This window comes from Syzygium oleosum, unplaced genomic scaffold (assembly GCF_021117445.2).
Source record: "Syzygium oleosum isolate NSW1041296 unplaced genomic scaffold, Sole_v2.1 Sole_v2.25, whole genome shotgun sequence".
In the NCBI taxonomy this organism is placed as follows: Eukaryota; Viridiplantae; Streptophyta; class Magnoliopsida; order Myrtales; family Myrtaceae; genus Syzygium; species Syzygium oleosum.
In genome coordinates this window covers 4,360,962-4,379,734 of record NW_026607509.1, presented here as the reverse complement: position 1 = coordinate 4,379,734, position 18,773 = coordinate 4,360,962, and the positions used below count along the sequence as shown (strand labels likewise).

The 18,773-nt window shown below is 40.9% G+C and overlaps 2 protein-coding genes across 4 annotated transcripts; both read right to left on the bottom strand.

Annotated features, from left to right (window-relative positions):
* Positions 1 to 4,418: 4,418 nt before the first annotated feature.
* LOC115667135 (uncharacterized) lies at positions 4,419 to 8,588 on the bottom strand. Of its 3 annotated transcripts, none has more exons than XM_056302832.1 (4): positions 7,916 to 8,585; positions 6,479 to 6,587; positions 4,971 to 5,139; positions 4,419 to 4,759 (listed from the first exon to the last, which is right to left on the bottom strand). In XM_056302832.1, the coding sequence occupies exons 1-4, from the start codon at positions 8,105 to 8,107 to the stop codon at positions 4,549 to 4,551; spliced, it is 681 nt and encodes a 226-aa protein (XP_056158807.1). In that variant the 5' UTR covers positions 8,108 to 8,585; the 3' UTR covers positions 4,419 to 4,548. The 3 variants fall into 3 exon arrangements, with proteins under 3 accessions (XP_056158807.1, XP_056158806.1, XP_056158805.1); XM_056302831.1 differs by having other exon boundaries at positions 6,476 to 6,587; positions 7,916 to 8,579; XM_056302830.1 differs by lacking the exon at positions 6,479 to 6,587 and having other exon boundaries at positions 7,916 to 8,588.
* A 6,619-nt stretch (positions 8,589 to 15,207) lies between these two features.
* Positions 15,208 to 16,147, bottom strand: LOC115671387 (dehydration-responsive element-binding protein 1B-like). Its single transcript, XM_030592935.2, has one exon. The coding sequence runs from the start codon at positions 16,025 to 16,027 to the stop codon at positions 15,335 to 15,337; it is 693 nt and encodes a 230-aa protein (XP_030448795.2). The 5' UTR covers positions 16,028 to 16,147; the 3' UTR covers positions 15,208 to 15,334.
* Positions 16,148 to 18,773: the final 2,626 nt, after the last annotated feature.

Here is an 18,773-nt window from a genome sequence, read left to right as displayed (position 1 = left end):
ATAAATCATTAGCTTAAGATTTTGAGTGAAGATGGGTCCAATTGGATATGTTGACGAGCTCAAACTTGTGCTTTCTCTTGACGATCTCACATATATGGTGTTTTGATTGGTGGAGAATATGGATTGGTCAATATAAGATTGATGGATTGATCTCGCATAATAAGTGCTGGTTATCCTTTTTAAGTGCTGAAAATAGAAATAAAAAGATTTCATACCAAATAGAATGATGACCGTTGTAGCTAAGTTTTAGCAACAGTGGTTGTCATTCAATGGCTGTGAAACATCACAAAATGATAGAGATTGCGCGAAAGCATGATTTTGATATTAATGATAGTTCGTGATTTGAATGTGTGCAAGTGTATGTGTGTTGGACAGACGAAGCATTACTGGATTTATTAGAGGAGGTTAATTTCTCCAATCACGATGCTAATCAAACAGAGCATAGGCCTCTCTCGAGACCTTTTTCTTAACAAGCTCGGCTAGCATGGAACCAATTGTGTTGGGCTGTACCGCGCTTGGGCCAGCACAGAACATTGGCCATTGCTAAGCTGTAAGTATATCGATCTCAAAAGAATAGACCATAGTACATCTATTAAAAACATCAAAATCATTAATCATGTTGATCTCATCACGGAATTCATACTATCAATAGCAATTTAGATGAACTTGGTCCCCATGATGTGCATCTTATACCCATTTTTTCAACGATTTTCCATATGTCTTGGGCCATCAAAATGCTCCTAGTTATAGTTGTTAGCTCCGGCTTCGATTTTAGTTGAGGACGGTGAGGACAAATGCCCAAAATCATCCGAACGTGCCTGGCTCTGATATCAATTGTATATTCTCGAGTTCTGAGGCCCTGATTCCACTGTTAGTATTTGAGATTGTGCGGAAGCATGGTTTTGGTATCGATGATAGTTTGTGTTTTGATGTGTGCAAGTGTACGAGTGTATAAGGTACTTGGTCGAGGATGGACAAGGATAGGATACTTTGAGGATTATAGGCAAGGTTTTTGGGACAAGAATATAGTTTCTTTGGCTGATAGACATATGGTGTTACATAATTGTGGGAGGAGATGTTGGCGTGGGTGAAGGAGTAGAAGGATATAAAGTTTATTCTCTAACTCCCCACGCACGCCCTCGTAACAATGAGTGCATGCTCTATTTATAGAGCCTCTCCACCGACAACAAGACAACTCTCTGCAACTTTTCACTACAAAAAAAGTTGGTTTTAGCCACAAATTTTGCCACGAAAAATTTGGCAAAATTCGTCGCTAAACGAATTTGCGACAAAATTAGCGACGGAAAAAAATTCGTCACTAATAGGCCGTCGCAAAATTTTGCGACGGAAAATTTCAATTTTCGTCGCAAAATTCGTCACTAATTATTATTATTTTTTTGTAAGGTAAGATGTATATTGACTTTTTGACGCACCACTTACAAAGAGGGGATAGTCGAACACAAAAACCTCGTACCCAATGGGACACCAATGGTGTTCCAACGGGTAAAAGGTGTGCAACTATGCATAGCTAAACGCAATCTAAGTGGAACAAAAGAGAGCCAAAACAATGGCTAAGGGAGAACAAGAGAAACAAACAATCTAAAAAGGAAGATCACTCAAAGATTGTTGGTGGGATGCCCAAGTTGTTTTGGATTCTCCGGTTGCGGGGAGTGTCTTCCACGGGCTTAAAGGACAGCCCTCTATCTCTTGTGACCTTTTATAAGGTGGTTACGAATGGCCGGCAAGGAGAGATTCTTGTTTCTGAAAAAGATGTGATTCCTTTCCGACCAAATGATGTGACAGAGAGCACTGAAGGAAAACCAATTCGTCGCTAATTATTCGTGGCAAAATTCGTGGCTAATTTGCCACGAAACAAAATTCGTCGCTAATTATTCGTGACAAAATTCGTGACTAAGGTACCGCATGATAACCATTAGTATTCGTCAAAATTCGTCGCTAAATATTCGTGGCAAAATTCGTCGCTATTTTTTCAAAAAAAATTTTGTTGGTCGCGAAATTGCGACCGAAAATATTTTCGTAGCAAAAATCGTTGCTAATTATTCGTGGCAAAATTTATTACTAATTTGTGACGAACACATTTCAAAACTCGTGGCTAATTTGCCACCAAATTTTTGTCGGTTTTTTGCGACGAACTTTTCAGGTAGTCAAAATTCGTGGGTAATTTAAATTACCCACCAAAATGAATGTATTTCATTTTCTTATTCGATTTTAAATGTAATTTAAAGCAAAATTAATTTCTAGAATTTGTATTTAACATTGATTAAGCACTTAATAACATCAAAATATTATAATAATATGAAAATGAAATACATTCATCTACATTTTCCATGTACTTGAACATATAGCTCAATGTGATCGAAACTATTATAATAATATGAAAATGAAATACATTCATCTACATTTTTCATGTACTTGAACATATAGCTCAATGTACTTGAACATCCTTGGCAAATCTCCCCCTCCGCATATCAACACATAGCTCAATGTACTTAAACATAATCCTCTCAAGGGTATTTTGCCATGCTCGGGATCTCTTCGAGGTAATAAGATCGTGAAGTTCTTACAGAGCATCTTGCTTCTTCTAGGATCCATGCAGAGCATTTTCTGAATCCAGCAATTGCATCAGTGATAAGAATGCTGGATTGGCAATTTAATATCACTTCATACATTTCATTACATAGGTTCAGGGCACCAAAGGAGACATGATCTCGACCCTCATCTACAATTTTCAGTAGAGGATGGTCCATTACCAGTTTTTATAGGTTCACTGATAGGCAAAAAAATAAAAAAAGGTCAAAAATTTCAAAATTCACATAATTGCCTAGGAATGCAAGTGAAGTCACCCAGTGTTCTTGAACGAAATGAATAGCTGCATTGACAGGTTGCCCAAAAATAAAATAAGCAAAAAACAAAAGTTTTACAAACTAACAAATATCAATGGCATACCTTTGGCTTTGAATGAAATTTTATTTTTTTAGGTGCCGAAAAAGAAAAAATCAAAAAAAATTCAAAACTTCGGAATGACTTTGAATACATGTGCCATCCACTTTGAGTGAAATTTTAATTTTTTAGGTGCCAAAAAAATTTTAAAATCAAAAAAACCATTTGGACACCTAAAAAAATTTCTATTTTTAGCACTCAAAGCTGGGTGGTTAAAGGCATTTAAGTCATTTGCCTGTAAATTTTTTAAAATTTTTGATTTTTTTATGAAAATTCTATTTCAGGAACAAAAATCCATTTTTTTAGAAATGGAATAAAAATAATAAAAAATCCGAAAAATTCATAAAAATCTTTAAAAAAAAATTCAGAAAATCCCAAAAAATTGAAAAATTCTAGAAAAAATCATCAAAATAGAGAAAATAAAAAAATTTAAGATTTCGGAAAATAGGAAATTTGTTGAATTTTTTCAAAAAAAAAAAATTTAAATTTCACCAAAACTCCACAATGTATTGGAAACTACTCGGAATTTTTAAAATTTTTAAATTTAAATTTTTTTGGTGCACAAAAAAAATCAAAAAATTAAAAATTTCAAAACTTCACAGAATTTTAGAGTCATTCTATGACCCAGCTTTGGAAATTGTTGATTTTTTAAATTTTTTTGAAAAAATTCAACAAATTTCCTATTTTCTAGAAAAATCTGAATTTTTTTATTTTTTGGAAATTGTGATGAATTTTTCTAGAATTTTTCAATTTTTTTGGATTTTTTGGATTTTCTAATTATTTTTATTCCATTTTTTAAAAAAATGGATTTTTTTTTCCTGGAAATAGAATTTTGTGTTGTTTATCAAATGAGCCTTTGTTTCGTGAAATTTAAATTTTTTAGGTGAAAAAAACATAAAAAATCAAAATTTCAAAACTTCTTTTTTTCAAAATGACTTACAATCCTCTAGCCACCCACTTTGAAATAAAATTTATTTTTGCTTTAGAACTGCTTCCTAGAATGGTATTTTATTTTTATTTTATTTTTTTGCCACCTAAAGAAAATTAAATTTGGCAAAATTCAAAGTAATTTGCCACAAACTTAATTCGTGGCAAAATTCGCCGCTAATATTCGTATGCAAAATGTTTTAATTTGCTACTTAACTATATTCGTGGCAAAATTCGTCGCCATTTTTTTCAAAAAATTTTTTTGTTGAGTTAATACAATTGCGTACTCTAAATATTTTCGTAGCAAAAAATTCCGTTTTAATTATTCGTGGGCAAAATTTATTACTAATTTGGATTTGAACATATTTTCGTAATTTGCCACCAAATTTTTTTTGTCGCTTTTTTTTAACTTATTCGAGATTTCGGGGTAATTTAAATTACCCACCAAAATGAATGTATTTCATTTTCTTATTCGATTTTAAATGTAATTTAAAGCAAAATTAATTTCTAGAATTTGTATTTAACATTGATTAAGCACTTAATAACATCAAAATATTATAATAATATGAAAATGAAATACATTCATCTACATTTTCCATGTACTTGAACATATAGCTCAATGTGATCAAACTATTATAATAATATGAAAATGAAATACATTCATCTACATTTTCCATGTACTTGAACATATAGCTCAATGTACTTGAACATCCGTGGCAAATCTCCCCTCCGCATATCAACACATAGCTCAATGTACTTGAACATAATCCTCTCAAGGGTATTTGCCATGCTCGGGATCTCTTCGAGGTAATAAGATCGTGAAGTTCTTACAGAGCATCTTGCTTCTTCTAGGATCCATGCAGAGCATTTTCTGGAATCCAGCAATTGCATCAGTGATAAGAATGCTGGATTGGCAATTTAATATCACTTCATACATTTCATTACATTGGTTCAGGGCACCAAAGGAGACATGATCTCGACCCTCATCTACAATTTTCAGTAGAGGATGGTCCATTACCAGTTTTTATAGGTTCACTGATAGCAAAACATACAATAAGGTCAACAGTGTAAAGATCACTCGCCTATCAAGGAATGCAAGTGAAGTGTGAGTGTTCTTGAATGCCATGAATAGCTGCATTGACAGGTTGCCCATCACCTCCCTTGCAGCAAAATCCACAAGTTTTACAAGAGTAACAAATATCAATGGCATTCCTTTGGCTTTCTGAGCAACTAACTTTGCAGATGTAGCCCCTGCAAGAACAAAAGCAGATGATCTGAAATCTCATAAAATTTTCAAAAGATGCCTCCCATCTACGTCAACTTATTTTGCAGCTTCTCTGTCAAATGATACTCAAGGAAGTAGCAGATCAGAGCAACTATAAGTATAGACTCAACAATTACTAAACAAAATAACTGAAAGATACTGGTTGTCTCTCAATTTCTGTTGTTATCTGTTAGGGTGTCTAAAGATCTTGATGACAACTCCAACAGTAATGCAGTTGAGTTTACCAGCAAATAGGGTGAAACAGCCAAAGTAAGTTGTTCGGTCGAATAGGGCAGGATACACCCTAAATGCTACATTATTTCGTGGTACATAATGACAATTCCCAGTCTCCTAACTACAAGTTTAACATTTTTACAACCAGCTTCGAGCAGCCGCATATCAGAAGATTCAAGTTTATCTACTGGCATATCATCTACAGTTTTAAGCAAGTCCCAAAATTTTAACACATAAAGACACCATAATAATATAATGAAGGAAGAAGCAAATGTACTACTTTTACTGATCAAACTACACATTTATTCTTTGTAGAGATACATCAACAAGATGAGAATATGTTATTAGACCAGGTTCAAATCTTCAGAATCACCATTAGTGACTCTGACCAACAAGGTATTTCAACCGTGGATATCCAAGAATAAGTTACCTTTCTCATCAATCAGGCACCAATTTCATCACAGTTGAGAAACCTTTCATTTAGAGGTCCAGTAAAGCTTGTCTTAATCAAATACACAGAAAAAATCCCATAGTCAACTGAAAAGATATTGACAGCAAATTAGTCTCCATCTACAATTTCATTAAGAATAGTCAAAGATGTCTTGTGCAATATTCCTGAGGCAGTTACATGAAAAAGAAACTCAGAGTGACTCGAGAAGTCTTTGATTTCCCTCACCCAACTGCAACCTTTTAGTGGCCACTTTTTCTGCAACGTCATCGTGATATAACTGCAGTGAAGGCCGGGAATCTAAGACTTCAACAATGGCAAGTCTCTTGCTCGGAGAAAAGGATCTTTTGCAGTGAAGGATGGGACTCTAAAACTTTAAGAATTGCAAGTCTCTTGCTAGGAGAAAAGGATCTTTTTCACATTAGGACATTCCTTGAAGCTAAAAATATATATTTTCCAGAAAATGACATGACATCCAAATTCAAGCCACATGAAGAAACTTCACCTCTACAAGTTGCCAAATATCACGAATAAACAGATCAAAGCGGCAATCTCAGATGAACATAACTAGGTAGAGGTAATAACATAAGGAGCATAAATTAGTAAAGGCAACAAAAGAGCAAAGAACAAACGAGACTCACCACCTGAGTCCGATTGTCCATGCAGAACAACTTTTACATCTTCAGACTTTATTGAAGCCACGAAATAGTCAATGAACTCAGACCAAGAGCGACCAATCCCAATGTTGTCCCTCTGCACTTGCATTTCAAAAGGTATAGTATGACTACCTCACAGCTATATGAAAGATGGAAGTATTTAACTAATCGAACTGTCGGATAGTAGTTATGAGAATCATTAAGGTTATAAATAGTTTCTCACCAGTTGTCTCAAAATACAACAATACACTCATTTTTCTCTTCGTAGAGCTCATAGAGACTTTTGATGAGAATGACATTGACAATGACCTTGATCAAACAGTAACACCACTGTTCCCGGAGTAAGTGGGCCAGCTAGTTCGGTTTTGTAAAAAACAATTATCACTAGTTAGGCTCTGAATGTTAGTAGATATTGACATTTTTCATCAGCTCAAGTTGTTATTGTGACCTCAATATATCCACCAATGACTAGTTGAGAAACAGCAGGCTCAGGGACAAGAAAGAACCCTAAACAAATTAGAAATGACTGTGGATCCAGCTATTAAATCTTCAAACAAGGAGATTTAAGGACCTAAGAATTTTACATCCAATGCCAGGACAAGAGAAAGGAAATCATAGGGAGAATGCAACCATTTTTTCCAGGAAATTTCCAGCAAGAACACATACTATACCTTCTTTTCCATCAAATCAATCATAGCCACTACCTACATTCCACAAAATTGTGCACCACAAATACAAACTAGTAAAGAGACCTGCGATACCATTGAAGGACATCACGTACTCACAATCCCTTGTGGAGAAAAACAGGAATTGTTGACACGGAGCTAAAGATGCTTAATTCATACTGAGATAACCGGAAGTTCCAAGCTAATATAAATTCTAGTGAACCTGACATAAAGGATAAAGGCCAAGTAAAAGTTGCTTATCTTTTCAAAGACCCAACTACAAATCCTATCTCTTTTGCTCTAATTGCCGACCTCATACTAGATCTAGTTGTATTTTATTTTCTCCTTTATTCATCTCTGCTTGTTTTTTCTTTTTTTTTGCTTCTTTTACATCCCCACTTAACTCAGAGATCTGGAGATTGGAACCAGCCATAAGACGAATGCATTCCCAACAATTTACTCACTCAAAATAACTATTTGATTCCCAAAGAGGGTTTATATAAAAAAGGAAGAAAATTTGTGCCCCCATAGATTTATATGTTGGTCTCACTAATTTTATAATAAAAGCATACTACATTCATTGATCAATCAAACTAAGCACAACCCAACAAACGAGAAAATTTCGAAATCGACTCTTTCCCTCCTTCCCGTTCACAAAACACGCACCACAGCTAAAGTCCTTAAAATGAAATCTGTACCAATAGGAACAGAACCAAATAAAATGAAACAAAAAGGGGAATCAAAAGGCAAGAAGACAGACCATGTCCTCGAGCTGATGAACAGAGCGAATGGCCTCCCAAGTGTTGGAGTGGAAATCCGTGACGTGGATCCTGAGGTGAGAAGGGTCCGGAGCGTGGACATAATACAACAACCGCCGCAGCGGATGACCTCCTCCGCTCGACCATTCCACCTTGGGCTCCCCAAATATCGCTTCAAATTCTTCAAACAACATTCCCAAGTGAAAAATCTCGGAATGGGAACGTACAAATCTCGGAATGGCTGGAAACTATTGAGGCCCTCCTCCCACAGGTAGCCGTCCCTCTCGACGGTGGTGATGTTGCCGCCGACGCGGTCCCTGGCCTCGGTGACGACCACGTCGGGGGCCCTGTCGCGGTGCTTCGTGGCGGGCGCCTGGGCGATGCAGAGCCCGCTGATCCCGCCCCCGACCACCACGCAATCAACCAGTCCCCCGCCGGCGGCCCTCGGCTGGGAGATCGCGGGGCCCTCGGCGACGGAGCACCGGATCCCGACGGGAGCGCGGGAGGGCTTGTGGGAGCGGAACGGGCGGATGGCGGCGGAGGCGGAGGCGACGGCGGCGGTGGCGGTGAGGGTGGCCATCATGGCTGGTGGAGGGGAGGAGGGAGCGACGGAGAGGTGTTTGGCGGAAGGGGGGGATCTGAGGAATAACAGAGAGAGAGAGAGAGAAAATTGGGGTGAGGGCGGGCAAATTTGAGAGAGGGCGGGGAGCAAAATTAGGGAATTTTGCCACGGACATAAGAGTTCGTCGCTAAACAAAGCCACGGACTTACCAACGAAATTAAAAAAAAATCGGGAAAGTGAAGCAAGAGTTTATTTTCGTGGCTAAATCCGTGGCTAAAATATAGTAGGGAAAATGCCACGAGACTTTATTTTCGTGGCTAATTAGCTACGGATTTAACCACGAAAATAAATATAATCGGGATAATAACGCGAGACTTTATTAAATCCGTGACAAAATTTGCCACGGATTTAGCCACGAATTTAAAAAAAAAATGAGGAATGGCGTGTGTGGACATTTTTTTGAAATTCGTGGCAAATTTGCCACGAATTTAATTTCTACTAGCCTATTTATGAAATTCGTGGCTAAATCCGTAGCAAATTTGCCATGAATTTCAAAAAAATAAATTAGGTGTGTGTGGGCTTTTTTTAAAATTCGTGGCTAAATCCGTGGCAAATTTGCCACGGATTTAACCACGAATTTCATAAATAGACTAGTAGATATCAAATTCGTGGCTAAACTCCGTGGCAAATTTGCCACATTTGCTTAGCCACGAATTTCAAAAAAAAAAAATTCGGCGTGTGTGGGCATTTTTTTAAATTCGTGGCTAATTTGCCACGGATTTAGCCACGAATTTCAAAAATAGGCTAGTAGAAATTAAATTCGTGACTAAATCCGTGGCAAATTTGCCACGGATTTAGCCACGAATTTCAAAAATAGGCTAGTAGAAATTAAATTCGTGGCAAAATCCGTGGCAAATTTGCCACGGATTTTGCCACAAATTTCATAAAATATTGCCCACACACGCCTAATTCATTTTTAGAAATCAAATTCGTGGGCAAATTTGCCACGGATTTAGCCACAAATTTCATTTTTACTAGCCTTTAAAGAAATTCGTGGCAAATTTTTGCCATGAATTTAGACACGAATTTCATTTTTCCTAGCCTTTAACGAAATTCGTGGCTAAATCCGTGGCAAAATTTGCCATGAATTTAAAAAAAAAATGACTTAGGCGTGTGTGGGCATTTTTTTCAAATTCGTGACAAAATCCGTGGCAAATTTGCCACGGATTTAGCCACGAATTTCTAAAAAATGCTCACAATTCATTTTTTTCAAATTCGTGGCTAAATCCGTGGCAAATTTGCCACGGATTTAGCCATGAATTTCATTTCTACTAGCCCACACACGCCTAATTCATTTTTTTTCCCGACAATAATGTTTCAGTAACAATAATAGCAATAATAATAATAATCAACAACAACAACAACAACAACAACAACAACAACAATAATAATAATAATAATAATAATAATAATAATGGTTAATACCACGAAAAACCCTAAACTGGTACATTTGTGACAATTTTACCCCAAACTATTTTTTTTACTATAAAAAACCCCAAACTGGTACACTTGTGATAAATCTACCCCGAACTATTTTTTTGACCACCAAAAACCCAAAACTGGTATATTTGTGACAATTTTATCCCGAACTAATTTTTTAATATTATTTTTTATTTTTCGAATTTTTTTATTTTTTCTTTACTTTTTTTTCCTTTCTCTTCAACCTCTGGCCGGTCCGGTCCGGCGACCGGCCTCCGGACTGGCCAGAGGCGGAAGCAGGCGAGGCTCGACCTCGCCGGCGTTGGGCGAGGTCGGCCTCGCCCTGCAACGGCGAGGTCGAGCCTCGCCAGATCTGGCGAGGGCCCGGCCCCACCGGCCGCTGGCGAGGCACGACCTCGCCGGCGTTGGGCGAGGTCGGCCTCGCCGCGTGCGGGCGAGGTCGGCCAATCCGGCGAGGCTCGACCTCGCCGCTGGGTGGCGAGGCCGACCTCCCAACGCCAGGCAACCTCACCTAACGCCGGCAGCCGACCTCGCCTTCAACGGTGGGGCCGAGCCCTCGCCGGATCCGGCGAGGCTCGACCTCGCCGTTGCGGGCGAGGCCAACCTCGCCCAACGCCGGCGAGGGCCCGGTCCCTACCGGCCGGCGGCGAGGCTCGACCTCGCCGGCGTTGGGCGAGCCGACCTCGCCCAACGTCGATGAGGTCGTGCCTCGCCACGGCCCGGAGGCCGGGCCCTACTAGATCCGGCGAGGCTCGACCTCGCTGCTGCAAGGCGAGGCCGACTCGCCATCGCCGGCGAGGTCGAGCCTCGCCAAGGGGCCGGCGGGGCCGACCTCGCCAACGCCGGCGAGGTCGAGCCTCGCCAAGTGGCTCGCGGGCCGACCTCGCCCAACGCCGGCGAGGTCGAGCCTCGCCAGTGGCTAGCGGGGCCGACCTCGCCGGCTTCAGCCTCTGGCCGGTCGCCGGTCCGGCGACCGGCCAAAGGTTGAAGAGAAAGGAAAAAATAAAGTAAAGAAAAAATAAAAAAATAAAAAAAAAAATAATATTAAAAAATTAGTTCGGAGTAAAATTGTCACATGTATACCAGTTTGGGGTTTTTGGTGGTAAAAAAAAATAGTTCATGGTAGATTTGTCACAGGTGTACAAATTTGGGGTTTTTTATGGTAAAAAAAATAGTTTGGGGTAAAATTGTCATAAGTGTACTAGTTTAGGGTTTTTCGTGGTATTAACCCTAATAATAACAACAATACTAATAATTACGACAACAACAATAATAATAAATATGACAACAACAATAAACTCTTGTCATAATAATAATAATAATAATTACGACATAATTAGTAAAAAGTCTCAAAAATCTAAATCTTCATCTTCACGTTCGTCTTCATCTTGATCTTCATCTTCTTCTTGAGCATCATCGTCGTCGTCATCATCATCATTATCATCATCATCATCATCCTCTGTCTTAAAATCAGATTCTGCAACACGTTCTAAATTCGATTCGCAAATTTCAGTTAGATCTACATCATCATTGCTCCACATGGATCTCGTAGAGTTGGAATGTTATATTCCTCAGTTTGAACCGTGTTACAAACTTCCTCTTGTTGATATGCTGTATCCTTCCAGTGTTCCTCGATTTTTCTTCGTGCTTTGGTTTTACATACAGCCAACCAATCAGCTTTGTCACGTTTCAAACTAGGATATGATGCATAATATACTTGAATTGTTTGTTGTGCCAACACAAATGGTTCATATTTCATATACATTTTCTTGTGATTTATTTCAATCAAATTAAACTTCGTATGCACCTTCATTCCTTTGACGGGGTCGAACCACATGCACTTAAATAACACAACCCGCATTAATGGTCCGGGATACTCTATCTCCATGATTTTATCCAACAAGCCATAAAAATCATCTTTTGAACTGTCACCGTTATATGATCGAACACATACACCACTATTCATTGTGGCTTTTCCCATTCCATATTCTTGAGTGTGAAAATTATACCCGTTTATGAAATATGCTGGCCAAGTTCGTACTCTTGACTTTGGACCCCATGACAGATAATATAGCAATCATTGCTCTTCAACTTGATCATGATTACTGTGAACCTAAGGTCACACACGCAAAGTCAATAATATATATTTAAATGATGTATAAAATATTAATAACTTGGTTTTGGTCCATAGGCAACTTACATATGTTTTGAACCATGCTGCAAATTGTTCATCGCACAAACGGTCAAACTCATTTGGTGGTAGTCCATACATTGAAGTTTGAAAAATTCTATTAACAATTTACATTTATATATTAGTAAATATTTGACACGCAATACATATATTAGCGACGAATTTATTTTTCGTTGCAAATTACGTCGCAAAATTAGCGACGAAAAAAAATAAGTCGCTAACTCCGTCGCAAATTAGCAACGAATACTTTTTCGTCGCAAATTCCGTTGCAAATTAGCGACGGATTTTTTTCGTGGCAAATTCCGTCGCAATTTAGTGACGAATTTTTTTTCATGGCAAATTCCGTCGCAAATTAGCGACGACATTTTTTTTCGTCGCAAATTAGCAACGGAAAAAAAATTCGTCGCTAATTCCGTCGCAAATTAGCGACGAATTTTTTTTCGTGGCAAATTCCATCGCAAATTAGCGATGACATTTTTTTTCGTGGCAAATTCCATCGCAAATTAGCAATGGAAAAAAAATTCGTCGCTAATTCCGTCGCAAATTAGCCACGAATTTTTTTTTGTGGCAAATTCCGTCGCAAATTAGCCATGGATTTTTTTCCGTCGCAAAATTCGTCGCAAATTTGCAATGGAATTAGCGACGAATTTTTTTTTAGTGGCTAAATCCTTATTTTTTTTTAGTGTTTTTTTACAGCAACGTGTACTCTTCTCAACCATAGAAGTAGGGGTGTGCAACTGGACCGGGTTTACCTAAAAACCGGACCGGCCCACCCGAAAAACAGGTCCAGGTACCGGTTCTTGTTAGAACCGGTTCGGGAACCGGTTCTATTTTTTTGGAACCGGTTAGAACCGGTCCGGTTTCCGGTTCCAAGTAAAAATCAACCCGGACCAGTTTTAGAACCGGTTTTAAGATAATGTAAAAAAAAAAAACCCTAAATGACGATCACGATACCCTACCTCTCTTCTCTCTTCGCTCTCTTCGCCGCTCCTCTGTCTCAGTTCTCTCTTCGCCGCAAGAACGCAATTACGCAACCGAGGAGGCTCCTTGTTCGCTTCGCCCGTCCGGCTCTCACCGATCCGTGAGTCCTCCGTTCCCTCAGTCTCTCTTCTTCGTCTTTGTTGCAAGGTTAGATGGTTTCGAGCTTGAGCTTGTTCTCGTGTTGGGGAAATGTTCGAGTTCGAGTTTGAGGTTTTGCGTTTGAGTTTTAGGGGTTTTTCGTTGCGGGCTTGGGTTGGTGTAGAAGATTCTCTGAATTTTGATGATCAATGGAGGACTTGAGGGAAGAGACGCCATATGATCTTGCGGAATCCAGCTTGTCTGAGTTTTTTTTTTTTTTTTGAAACTTTTATCTCTTGCTTCTTGGACTTCTGAGTTTGTTTAATGGTAGAATATAAGCGTTGGTTGCATACCTGATTTCAGTGGTTCGCCTCAACTCGAAACTCTATATGTTGCAAGCTCCTTAAAGATCAGTTATTTTTGCATATTTGAGTTGAGAACCCCCTTGAGTTAACCTGATATGTTCATAAGGAGTCCCCCTTTGTTCATTCTTGTCGTTCTTTTGGTTTAGATGAAGAACTTAAATTCACTAAAAAGAAATTTCGCCCTTTTATCCAATATAGAAAAGAAAAGAACTCGTGCTTGTTAGCATGCAGATCGCTAATATTTTATGCTTGCTGCTTGTAATTTATGAATAGGAAGTGAATAATTCGTCACATATTAGTTTCGCATCGTTGACAAGAACATATATTATTTTGCTAGAAAAAAATGAAACTAGAAAAAAGGAAAAAAAAAAAAAACAGGTTCTCGGGTAAACCCTGAAACCGGACCGGAAAAACAGGGTCGGTTCCAAAACAGGGTCCAGGGAAAACAGAATCGGTTTCAGATTCCAAAAATTGAGAACCGATTATAACAGGGTTGGTTTCAGGTTCCAAGTCTGGACCCAACCCATCCTGAAATCGATCACCCCTACGTAGAAGTTACTTTGTTGACCACAAATCGTGACTTAAGGTTTTCCTTCTTCAACGTGGCTTCTTAGCCTTCTATCATCTTTTTTTTCTGTTGCTTTTGCCTCGTATTATTAATAGATAGAGAGTCACGGGCAGGGAACTTGCTCCTCTTCTCAGAAGAAGAAGACGTCAACTACCGTTTTTGAGGCTTACGGGATCAAAACGGGCGTCTTTTTGGGCTGTGGGCTATTTTTGGCCCCGACGGCCGATGAGATTAGGATGACTTGCAATCCGAGTGAATCTAGTTTGAAATAAATTCAAAAGTTAAAGAGTACAAGCCTGATCATATCCAGAACTCGACTATATCAATCATTTCGTATCTCTTTGGTTTGTACATTTTCTTTCCTGCCCAAAAGGTCGAACCGTCGTCCCTTTCTATTGACGATGCTTCTCACTGCCTTTTCAAGAGAGTATCGGCTGCTATTATTGGAAGTTATCTTTTCTGGCGCGTGTCTTCTCATTACCAATCCTGCTTCGTGCCTCAACACAATTTGTTCCGAGTTTTCTTCCGCAAATAATAAAAACAATTTCAATATGGATCATCATCACGCTTCCAGATTAATGTATTTATATGGGAAGCGTCTTGCCTATGGGTTCTGTCACTTTACTTTACTTATAAGCTCACTGCGAAACGTCGAGATCAATTTTGCACGGAACGGGGAAATTTTGTGCAGAACAGGGTCGTTCCATTAACTCTTGTAATGGGCCCGTATGCATTTGCTGGAGTCCTTTATAGAACTTAGCCAAGAGCAAAATGGACCTCAACTTAAAGAACCCATGTGAATTTCACGGGCACACTTTTGACTTATACATGATAAATTCGAAGATCAATTGCGTATGTCTGAAAACGACTTCTTTCAAATTCATGATGACTCGGCAGTTTCTTTATTAAATATATGCAGACGCCGATCTTACATCGAACCACAACCTACTTTATTCTTCGTTTCACCTTCCTATCCGCTCTATCGGAGGCCCAACATCAGAAAAGCTGTGCTTCATCGCTGTGCTTGTAGCTAATGACAAGCCACGAAATGGCTTCCGAAAACATCTTCTTTTTCATACCCTTCACCTTGTATCCGCACTCCATTTAAAAAACTTCTAAGTACGGCATCAAAGTCGCCCCTAACAACGGAAACTACAAGTGAAATGGAGCAATGATTTAGACGGAATAGCTCCATAACGACACGTATGCATCCAAATTCCCCTCGTCCTCGCCGCCATATCCATCTCCGCCGCATTGTGGTGGAGGCAAGAGCATCCCCTCCGCCATATTTGCGAGCAGCCCTGGCATCCCGAAGATGTCCTCGTCGTCGTACAGCACTCCCTCCTCCGAATTCAACTTCTTCTCGTCCCCCGACATCACGTCCTCCGACTCCGCCGGCCGGAACTCCTCTGCGGCCTTGGCTGCCGCCTTCTGTATGTCCTTGGCGTCCGCCGACGCCGGCGCGGGAAGCCGCCACGCGGAGTCCGCGAAGTTGAGGCAGGCGGACCGGCCCCTCAGCGCGAGCGCCGCCACGTCGTGCGCCCTCGCCGCCATCTCCGCGGTGGGGAACGTGCCGAGCCAGATCCTGGACTTCTTGTTGGGCTCGCGGACCTCGCAGACCCACTTGCCCGAGTTGCGCCGCCGCACCCCACGGTACACCGGGTGGCGCGTCTCCTGGAACTTCTTCCTTCCCGCCCGCTTCTTCGGGTGGTGCGACGCGAGGAGGACCACCTCCTCGTCGGAGAAGTTCCCCTCGAGCGCTGCCCCCGCAGCGGCACTCCTGCCGTCAGACATCGGCGACGAGGACGACGACTCGGCGAAGTCGAAGCAGTTGGAGCTGGGATCGGAAAAGGAAGAGAAAGGGTCCATTGGAGTACGTCTGCACTGGGCTAGTGTGATGATAGAAGTGGATAATGTGCTCGTGCCTGTTTATGAGTGATGAAGCTGCGGAGAAGTGTGCTCTGATTTGTGGGGGGGTTCGTGGTGAAGGATTTCTATATAGGGGAAGCGTGGCGGGGGGGTGGGTGATTGTTGGGAACTGGGACGTGGACGTGGACACGGGATTAGGAGGATACAGACTGGACGCCTCGAGTTGCTTCCTACGGATAGGACGCAGAGAGAGGTGTCGCGTCAGGGGAGCAGGACGGGAGAAGAATCTGAGTGACCGGGACTCCTTGGAGCGTGCCAGCTAGCTCCGTGACGTGAGCGCGAGAGTGGGGAGAGGGGCCCTGCCAAGTTGGGCGCGACTCAGCGTGCGACACGTGTGGAGTATGGGGGATGTGACGTGGCAATTGGATTGGGTGGCGGGCTGCATATACATAAATATATATATTTTATATTTTCTAGGGGTTTGACTGAGTAAAAGAGTGTGTTGCTTGTTTTTTACGAGGGGGGAGGGAATGAACGGAAGACAGGAAGGGAGGAGGAAGGGGAGCTTGTCAAGGTCAATGGTCCATACTTTTGACGCCACTTGGACGAGTTGTACCTTCTGACGTACCGGTCCCCGCGATTCTTACACGGCGATTCATTATGTCCAGTCCAGGACAGCTCGATTTCGTCCTGCTTCTCTCTGTCTCTGTCTCTCTCTCATTTTTCACACGCAAAAAAAATCGTGGCGCCTACCAATTTTAGGAAACACCCGCGACGAGATAAATGATACCGCGAAATGCTATCGGATAATTATATTATTTCGTTTGTTAAAAACATGGGCCCTTTTGCGCATGGACTCCTTCCTTAATCGGTGAATGAAAGTAAAGACGATGCCTTCTCTTGTTTCCGATTGAAATTTCCGATTTTCTTATTAGTGCTCGTGTTTTCTTGGTTTTTTTGGTAAGCTTGACCGTTTACTTTATGTTTATCTAGCTCTGTTAATAGATTCTATCTCACGGAATTCAATGAATGTTGAGTGAGGGCAACACGAACAAGCCGAGGAATTCATGAGCTATTTGAGCTCACTTTCCTCGGTTATTCAAACCCAAGTCGTAATCCTTATCACGTCCAAGTCGAGTTTTTAGTAATTTGAATCTCAAAACTACGCGAGCTTAAGTTTAACAGTGTTTGATTTGTTTACTCGCAAACTTAACTCGGTGGTCGGCTATCGCGGATGATTAGAGATGTATTTAAGTCGAGAATGAGCATTGAATCAAGATGCAGTCAAATTTCCTCACTAACTTTTTTTATATAATTTAGCAATTATCAATCAAATAAAGTCGTGGACTCAACATGTTATAGAGCTGAGATCAAATTTGAGAAACTAATCTGGAGATGATCTAGCCAAATTCAACATCAGATCTTTAATTTTTGAGTCCGAGCGCTAACGATAAACTATCACACACATACAGTTGATTCAATTCAAAAAAAGGTTCTCGAATGGAATAAATAAATAAAAGATAAAAAAAAACTGTGCACGCGGAAAATCCGTGGGAAGCTGGTAAAAATCGGCGAGGGGATAACGTAGCCGGTGGAAAGCTAAGGAAAGCCCGAACGATCGCGGAAGCCCCAGGTGGGGCCGACCCGCCCGACAGAGAGTCCGACGTGGCTCGGCGGATCCAGAAAGAGGGATAAAAAAAAACGCGAAACCCGACAAAGCGGGGCTTTCCACGGTGACGTCACGCCACTCCCGGGACACGGTTCGTGACAGTTGATTAACCGCTAAGCAGGGTGGGGGGGGGAGGGGGGGCTTTGGGCGGTGGCTCGCACGCGGAAACGCGTGGACCAGGTGGGGCCTCGCTAACTGTAATAAACCGAAGGAAGTTGACGAGGAAACTGCGCGCGTCCGTCGCATCACCATCTTTCCCCCTGTTTCTCTCTCTCTCTCTCTCTCTCTCTCTCTCTCTCTTCTCTTTTCTCTTTCAGATGTCATCTCTCCTGATAGAAACGAAACCAAGCGGGGACAAGTTGGCGGAATCCATAGCCAGACAGCGCAGCAGCAGCCGGAGATTCTTGAATTTTGGGGGTTTCCTGAGCGTCGACGTGGACGGACGTGAGGGTTGTGTTTGACCTGTTCAGCGGGAAAACGAGGGGCTCTCTCCTCGGGTTGTGAACACGTGACCCTTTGTGTAGATGATTGGGGAAAAGGAGCGATCCTTGGGATCTGCACAGGTTTGTCGCTTCTTGGCTACTTGCCATGTAGAGGTTCGTATCCATCCATCCATCAACTTGAAATGGGAACGGCGACGGATGGAGACAAGCAAGCAAGGACCAGTGCCGGGGAGGTCGTTTGACTACTACTAGTACTGCTTTTGGAGATCATGTTCAATTGACTCCGTCCAACTTCCTCTTATCTCCTCATTTTTTTCGTTTTTCTTGTGCTCGATTCTTGTTTCTGACAGTATGTTGTGCCGCTGGTCTACATTTCCTAAAGGGAAAATGATCGAGAGAGTCTTAATTCTATTGTAAGAATGCTAACTTAGTCTTAAATTTTTCAATTTGACAAATGTAGTCATAAACCTTTTGACGATTTGCCAATAGTTCTTCCGATTAATTTTGGCCGAAAATTGCTGACATGAATGCCGATCGGTACTGATGCGAACTTTAAATTCTTTTAAAACCTCAATCTACCACCAACGAATCTTAGATTTTGTACACCGTGACACCAATACCCGAACTATTTTTT